The sequence below is a fragment of the Convolutriloba macropyga genome, chromosome 1 (assembly GCF_964194025.1).
Source record: "Convolutriloba macropyga chromosome 1, txConMacr16.3, whole genome shotgun sequence".
Taxonomy (NCBI): Eukaryota; Metazoa; Xenacoelomorpha; order Acoela; family Convolutidae; genus Convolutriloba; species Convolutriloba macropyga.
The window spans coordinates 20884633-20893597 of NC_134468.1; the positions used below are offsets into that span (position 1 = coordinate 20884633).

General features: G+C 39.5%; 1 protein-coding gene across 1 annotated transcript; it reads left to right on the forward strand.

Moving 5' to 3' along the window:
• Positions 1-7901: 7901 nt before the first annotated feature.
• On the forward strand, positions 7902-8731 carry LOC142335299 (uncharacterized). Its single transcript, XM_075383774.1, has 2 exons — positions 7902-8176; positions 8251-8731. Exons 1-2 carry the CDS (start codon positions 7902-7904, stop codon positions 8729-8731), a joined length of 756 nt encoding a protein of 251 aa, XP_075239889.1.
• Positions 8732-8965: the final 234 nt, after the last annotated feature.

Here is an 8965-nt window from a genome sequence, read left to right on the forward strand (position 1 = left end):
CTGTTACTGCTGTTGTTATAGTTTGAATAGCTTGTGTGGAACTCAACACAAAATAAAGAGGGCGTTCAGTTCATTCAATTGTTCATTTGAAGTCATTAGAAGCTTTACTTAATGAAGGCTTAACTAATGTGGGCTATAATGCGATGTGGACAAATTCTCTTGTTTTGATCATTCTTGTACGTTGTTGGCTGATAAGTTACTAAAGAGTAGATCAAAACCATCACCAAAACAACACCATAACATAGCTGTACTTAGGAGTTGACAAGTAGAGAATTTGTTGTAACAGAAACATTGTTGAGAGAGTTAACTTGACTTGGTAAATTCAGAACACGGGTTTGCGCGATTGGAAATCAGAACACTTGAAAACACCGAAGAACACAGATAGATCAAGCAGTTCAATTGAGAGCTTGTAGAATTTGGAGAATAGTAGCCCTTTTTGTGAGTTTGGTTACAAAGTTAAGGTTGTGAACCATCTTTTATAATAAAAATCTGGTTGATTTTTGATTTGGTTTTGTGATCATTTACATTTCTTGATCATTTATTTATTGTTATGTGATTACTTGGATCAATTCCCTATTGTAACGCAGTTTTGTGATTTGAAACGTGTAGACTTTTTATTGAACTTGAAAAATTCCCAGGATGATTTAATGTCTCTTTAGCTTGATTTCTTTCTCTTAGTAAGATTTCCTTTGACACACAAGTTAACTGTAATTCAGTTCCTTCTTTCTTGGACTGCAATCAAGCAGTTTAAATGCTGCAATATTTCTGATTGTCTTAATTAAAAGATTTTTCTAATGATTACTCTATAAATAAATAAAAATAGACAATTACTCTCTATCAGTTCACCACCAGTTCTAATTTAGTACCCGAAAACCTTCCACGAACACCACAAATCTCTTAATTTTGATAAAAATCCCTAAACTTTTTACCAAACCATGCCACGCGTATACTTAAATTTGAATGTTAATTGAAACAATCTATTAATAATGAGTCTGATGGTACTTTGAGTGATGAAATTATGTTCATCCAAGATGGCCAAACTGAAAACTGAAACCGACAGCCAGACCAAATGTAATGGTTGGACGAAATAGTGACATTTTGCATACCAAATGATCCAACAGAATCTAAATTTAGCTGTCAGCAAAATTTCTCATTTTTCCTTGTGGACTACACCACCGAAAGCCCAAACTTCCGAGAATTATCTATCATTGAAAAGCATTGAGGTCATTGTTAATTAGCAGAACGCAAATTTTCAAATCCCAATTAAAAATGTGGTTCGTTTTAAACGCAGATGAGTAATCTTCTGGAGCTTTTCTCGTTGCACATAACGCTGAATCAGCTGTGTAAAGAGTCCGCAATTGTAAAAACTATCAATTATGTAAACAACTAAAAAGTAACTAGGAATTAGACCCGAACGGGCAGATTGCTTTAATTTGCTTGGCAAAATAGTTTATTAGTTTAAATTGAATATAACAAATGCAACAAATGGCGGATTGAATCTTAAATCAGTCTTCGTCCCCTGATTGCCTATGGTGTGCAATTGGGTTGCGCTCCAGTCGATCTCTACGTGGACGCAACACCCCTGACAAGGGGGGGGGGAGGTGCGACCACAAATAGTCCTCTTCTATGCTATTTTTTATTTTTCACAAAAAATTACCTTTAAAGTAATGAGTTTGAGATCAACGTTAATCAGAGCACTGGAAAAATTCAGCACTAAATCTCATTTTATGGCATTCTGCATGGCACCCGTTCGGTTTTACCGGCTTCCACCTGTTAAAAATTGTAACAGCTTGAACGGGTAATCAAATATAATGCTGAGTAGACGACGCCATGATGACGTGGGGTAAGGAAGATTGAACAACAGAGAATTCATCCAACAAGGAAGATATCAGAAAATCAACCATTAGTTGAAGTCTGACTGGTTGAACAATCTGATTGGCCAAAATACCACTAGTTAGTCTAATCGTTACAATTGTTGCGCGGTCGGTTTGAGGTTTAGACCCATTTTTCAGTTATAGGCTCAACCACTTGTCGGCCAATCTGGCGGCTGTCTCATGACCTAAGGCTGAAGCAGTGTAAATAAATGTTCACAAATCATGATGAAATAGCATGGTCGGTGTGCTGGCCAATTTACGAGTTAGCTGACTACTAACTAACTACAGAGGAAACATCAAGCAGTTGCAAATGACAATCACAATTGCTAATTGACCCACACTCTGATTTAACAATCTTCCCGATGCGCGATTGAAAATCAGAACACTTGAAAACACCGAAGAACCGCAGTTAGATCAAGCAATTTAATTGAGTGCTTGTAGAAATAGGAGAACAGTAGCTCTTTATTTTTGAGTTTGCTTAAAAGTTAAGGTTGAGATTCATCTTTTATAACAAAACTCTGTTTGATTTTTGATTTGATTTTGTGATCTTTTACATTTTTTATCATTAATTTAATGTTAATTAATTGATCGGATCAATTCATTATTGCAACCCGAGTTTTTTACAGCCAACAAGAGCAGCGTGGGGACAAAATAACTTTCCAATAGAAACCCGAGAGCCATCAAAGATCCTCTTTCAAATTGTTAGAGTTTTGGGCGCTAGTCGGTCCCCAGCTAGTCAGCCTAAGCAAAGTACAAAATTCTACAGGGCGGCCTCTCGAGATGGTTTGACAGTTGAAGGGGCTAGACTTCTTTGGTGGTTGTTCTTGGACGTCGGATTTTGCAAGTGGGAACAACAAGAGATAGGAGGAGATTCGAATTGTGCAACGCGTGAAGAAGAAAGAAAAACCCTTAGACAGAGTCAAGCTGGAGCTTGACTGATAGGGAAAGAGAACGAGAGAGATAGAGAGAGAAAGACGGAGAAGGTGCGAGTCTGCAGAGCAGTTTTCAGTTGAGTTGGAGCTAGACTGTTGGCATTGTTAACATTTAGTTTTTCTTGAGATTAGGGGAGAGTGTGATTTCACTTAGCCAATAGCGTAAGTTGCGTGAGGCTGAGTCTGTGCAGGAAATTGAATAATTCAATAAAGTATCGGCTTTCTTAGCAAAGGCTGTTACAGAGCCTTGGCCAAGATCAAGAGATATATGGGGCAAGGTAAACAGAGTTGCGAGTAGACAGTTAGAAGTTGTCTAAGGTTAGAGAGGCTGAGTGAGAGCAAGTTCACCAAAAGTGTCCTTGTTAGTAACTGATTGTTCCTGAGGAAATAAGGCCAGTTGAGAGTATCGAGAGAGCTTGGAACAGGAAGCTGGTGCGCTGGTATTTAGCAGGTAACAGTTTGGGGATGATGTTTGTGAGTATAGAGTACAGAGAGAGAGAGAGAGACAAATTTTCCACAGGTTTAATTTTCCCTTCAAACTGGAGGAGCACAAGTTAGAGAGTTAAAATCTTAGGCAGAGAGCAAGGTGAGATTTGTAAAATAGGCCAGTGGTGGTTCAACAACAGCAGAATTTTAAAGTAGAGTGGCAAAGCAGATTAAATCAGGTTAGAGTAACAGTAGTGACTGATAACAGAAAAGGAACGGGGCTTAGCATGACTTAGAGAATAGGGGATCTTCTAAGACAGAGAGGACTGTTAGGCAGAGTAGAAACAGTTAGAGCTGAGGAACACCAAGATTAATTAGAGAAAAAAAGAGATACATAAATGTTTAGTAAACATGGATCGGAGAGCTTTCCGTTTGTGGAGTGTTTTCCGTCGGAAATGTTCCCGAATTGAGAGGACTGGGAGATGTAGTACATTGAGGTTGAAAACGTGCTACAAATGAGTAATGATCAGGCAATGTCGTCAAGTTTTTAATTACTGAAAGGATGCGTGTTGCAATCGATTTCAGATCAACCTTTCAGATTCTGGTGTTCGAAATTGGTGAAGTGGTAATGTCGTTAGGACAATATTTTGACATCATTTTGAAGAGGCTATCATTAAGTAGAGGAGAAAAAGGTGACCGTACGGACAGTATTAGAAGTAAGAGAGGAAAGGTAATTGAGGAGAAAGCAGAAAGCAAAAAAAGTCAAGCAGAAGTCAGACTAAAAGACGCAAACTCAAGCGCAAACTCAGAAAAAAATTTTGAGCTCAGTGAAGTTGGTTCAAAATCAGTGAGAACAGAAGGCAGCAACAAAGAAGCTCTGAGAAACTTCCAGAACGTGATAGATTTGCTACAATTGAGTGAGGAGCAAGCACAACAACTAGGTCTGAGTAGGTATTAAGTATCGGTACAATCAAATAAACCGGACAGGAAAAAATTGTTATCCCCAGTGAATGGCTGAATAGAAACATTGCTTCTACAGAGTTTGAAAAGGAGTTGAAGGTTTTGATGATGAAGCGTGTCGAAGAAAGGAAATGTTTGTAATAGAGATGAACAATGGAAAAAGTTTGATGAAGAAAAAGAATTGGGCGAATAGAGAGTTACGATCACAAACTCAACAGTGTTGGAGCTGAGCTTGCTAAGCTTGCGTAGGCGGGAAAATAGAATAGTTATAGTTCTAGTTCTAGTTACAGTTTGTCACTTGATAAAAAAGAGAAAAAGGGGAAATAACAAAAGCAACACACAGAACTCAACGTAGCAAAATATTGCAAAACAAATTGTCTTAAGCAGTAAATAACGTGTTACTGTGTCTTGAACTAGAAATATTCCTGAGCAGTAAATGGTTACTGTGTCTTGTATTCAAAATATATTTCTTGAGCAGTAAATTCTGTTACTGTGTCGTGTATCAACGAATTAATGGAGCTGAAATTCAACTGTTACAACCCCAACTTCTGGTAATCTCAACTTGTGAGTACAAACAGCAAAAGCCAACTTAAGTTTAACTTTAAATATTTTTGCACAAAGAGGTCTTAGACATATATCTTTGTCTTCGATTTGTTTTTTCAATCGGATTGAACTGTTATGCATAAAGAGATCCCATATTTTGTGATCTGTAGCAATCCAATTCAAATTGATAGTTGAAAAAACTAAATTTAGCTAATAGTTACTAACTGAATTTGTAATGCAACGGTAAGAACATAGCGGATATACAGTTACTAAAGCGAACTGCAAAAACAAAATATCCGGACAGATTTTGAACCGCTAAAACGAACTGGGCGGTGTAAAGCTTTCCTTGTCAATTGTGGGAGAGCAGCCGTTACATTTGGTCTGCCGACTCGGACAGTGGAATAAACTGCTGTCCAACCCAACAGTCGAAATGACGAAGTCATCGACGAACGAGAACCAAACCCAACGAGCAATTTAACAACGCAAAGCTAATTAGGCACAGCAAATAGGAACGTTGAAAAGCAAAACTTAATTAAAGCAAACAAACAAAGGAGCTGTAGAGATTCAAGCTGCAGTCCCAAAGTACACAAGAAATGAATCCGTCACAGAATCAAAGCGTTTTGGATCGACAGATCATCAACTTGCGAAACAACTGGTTTGAGAAACAGAGAGAAGGTTTTGAGCTCATTAAAAATCAAGATCGACCAAGCAAGCTCAAGACTCTTTATCAGCAGATACTGCAATTGGACGAAAGCGTTCAAAAACTCTTGAATAAAAAAGCTGAGACTCTCCGAGACCCAGATATTTCTTTAAAACGCAAAATTGAGACAAAAAAATACTTTCAATATTTGAAAGCAGAGTGGTTATCGTATATCCACGGACAGACAAACATGTCAAACGAGCAAAGCCAGTCAACTCTTCATGCCAATGAAGAACAACCGCCCGCAAATAATTTGCATCAGATAGAACAAAACATTGGAATTCCCGAGTTTAACCAAAACCATTATAACACAAGCAATGCTACAACGAATACGGTAACACGAATCAACCAGGATAAAGAAAACGTTTCGGAAACATTTTCAGTGAAAGGTCGGGTCGAAAAACAAATGAAAGATTTTGAAATTGAATTCGAAAGAAAGTTGCAAGTCGAACGAACACAATTTGATCGAAAGAGATTGGAGCTGGAAATCCAAATGAAAGAACTAGAGATGCAACATCAGCTTCGGCAAAAGCAGCGAGACCTAGAGCGCCAATTGCAAAGAACAGCATTGGAGAAAGATGACTTAAGTTCTCAGTCGACTAAGGCGCGTGACAATTCACCTTTCAATTGGACTCCAAAATGAGAGATGTCTCGGAGTGGGCGAATTCGATGAATGACACGCGAACACCAATTCGACCAAGAGCTCGCTTCGACGTCAGCCCTGAACGAAATAAGCATAGGCATTACCGAGGGTACCCAAACTCTCGCAAACGCTCAGCAATTGTTGACGAGCGGGATATATCGCCGATAGCTGGAAGGCACTACCACACTGGACATTCAAGCAGTAGTTTACCAAAATTGAGGTTGAACAATTTTGACGGAAAGCCGTTGGAGTGGCCTGAGTGGTCTAGCATTTTCATAGCAGCAGTAGATAAACGCATGATTCCCGACTCAGAGAAAATGAGCCATTTGAAGTCTCTGCTAACAGGCAAAGCAAAATCTGCAATCTCGGGAATGGGCTATTCTGGACAGTTTTATAGTGCTGCCTGGAACATTTTAGAAAGAAAATTTGGAAGACCGCATGTAATTATAGATGCGCAGCTCGAGAGCCTACGACAAGCAAATCAAGTGAAACCTCGTGATTCAACCAGCCTGATTAATTTTTCTGTTATTTTATCTAACTTCGTGAACGTGCTCAAAGAGTACAAACATTTTGGTGATTTGCAATCAAGTTCGACATTGTACTTGGCTTTTGATAAGCTACCACAGTTTCTTGAAGAAAAATGGTGGTTCTGCGTCGATGACATAGACGAGGACCGGCCTGATCTAATCATGTTCGAAAAATGGCGATCACGAATGGCATTCGTGGATGAAGGGTTTTCAGCGTTTAAAGGGGAACGCAAAGAAGAAGAACGACGCAACACAAATAGAGAAAAACGATTCTCGAAGACATCGAACTTCAGTGTAAGGTCAAATCTGCAAAAAAACAAGCAAGCGCAAAGCGATCACTGTCCATTAGCCGATGGCACTCATACAATTTGGAAATGTCCGTCATTCAAAAACATGAGTGTGAATGATCGATACGGGGCAGTGAGGAAAGAACGATTATGTTATGGATGTCTGGGAAAAGGACATGCAATCAAAGATTGCAAAGTCAAAGCGTGCGGTATAAAAGGTTGTACCAAAAAGCACAATCGACTGCTACACTCAGAAAACGAAATGGATGAGGGCAATCATGCAGTAAACGTAAGCGCAGCAACAATAAATCAAAGTAACAAAGTTACCAGTTTTCTTCAAATTGTTCCCGTATCAATACAGAGCGGTCGCAACCGACTTAAAACTTATGCTTTCCTTGATAGTGGATCAACGGTATCTTTCATCGATCAAAGCGTTCAGGAGAAGTTGCAAGCTGTAGTCACCGATGTAACGCTCAACATAGCTGACATACATGGAACAAGAGATCTGAAGACAGAAAAGGTTCCTCTCAAAGTAAAAGGACAGCGTTCAAATGTGCATTCGCTTGCTTGAAGCGTTTGTACACCCGTCAATTTCTTTGGGAGACACAAACTATGACTACAGCAAATTGAAACAAATGTTCAATCATCTGAGTGTACTTCCCAACAGAAGCTTTAATTTGATGGAAGTTGGCATCATTTTAGGTCAAGATGCGTACAACCTCCAAAGAGCATTAGACTACAAGATTGGAACACAAAATGAACCTTTCGCTTTCCTAACAGAAGCAGGATGGGTAGTTAGTGGAGCCATGAAAGGTAACAGGAAACAAAACGTTTGTCATTTTGCCAGCACAGAAGATGCGAAAATGGCAGAAAATATTCAGTCATGGTGGGAAATAGAAACCTATGCATCCAAAATAAACGTCGCCACAGTCAGTCTAGGAAGGAACTGCAAGCACAAAAGATGCTTGAGAGTGCGACAAAATTTACAGGCGAGCGGTAAGAAGTAGGAATGCTGTGGAGCGAACCAGAGCCGAACCTACCAAACAACTATGGCTCAGCCTTGTGTCAGCTTCACTCACTGGAGCGAAGATTCCTAAGGGACCCAAATCTGAAAAGTTTTTATCAACAGTCAATAGATGCAGATGTTGAGAAGAGAATCGTGAAAATATTGCACGAATCAGAAATCAAGGGCACTTTTGGGAAATTATGGTATTCGCCACACCATCCAGTCCTAAACCCGAACAAACCCGGTAAAGTCCGCAGTGTTTGCAACGCTGCATCAAGGTATAAAGACGTATGCCTGAACGATAAGTTACTAGTCCCGATTTACTACATGGGTTAGTGGGAACAATTTTCAGATTTCGCAAAGGTCCAATAGCCCTGACAGCTGATATCGAATCAATGTTTCTGCAAGTGCAGGTTCCTGAACAAGACAGGAGCACCCTGAGATTTTTATGGAGACCAAAAGTTAATGACCCGGTGCAAGTGTACGAGTACCAGCGACACGTTTTTGGAGCAAAGAGTTCACCAAAGTGTGCGAACGACGCTCTCAAACGAGTAGGCATTGAGGATGAATTCCCTATTGCGGCAAATGCAATCCACAACAACTTCTACATGGACGATTTAATCAAATCAGTAGAAACAGCTGAAGAAGGTATCGAGATGTTCAATCAGCTACAACCACTTCTCTCGAACCATGGATTTGAGTTGAAGAAATGTATTAGCAACAATGACGAAGTGAACGCAGTGATACCTGAATGCTTAAAATCAATCAGCAATACCAAGCAAGTTGATGTTGAACCAAATGCACAGAGATTATCTGTACTTGGACTGCAATAGAATGTTACTGACGATAGTCTTCAAGTCTGCAGAGGTACCAGCAAAGACGTCGAGGCTCCCATAACATAAAGGAAGATCTTGTCTCTGGTATCTTCAGTATTTGACCAAATTGGATTATTTGCTCCGTTCAGTGTTCACATGAGGCGCCTGTTGAAGATAATCTGGACGAAGAATGGGCAACATTGAGACAACAAAGTCGAGCCTGGCGAAGAAGCAGAATTCCTGAAATGAAAG

Coding starts and splice junctions, on each gene's coding strand:
- LOC142335299 (XM_075383774.1), top strand. CDS start 7,902: ATGCTGTGGAGCGAACCAGAGCCGAACCTACCAAACAACTATGGCTCA. Junction 8,177..8,250: donor GTTTGCAACGCTGCATCAAG/GTATAAAGACGT, acceptor AACAATTTTCAG/ATTTCGCAAAGGTCCAATAG.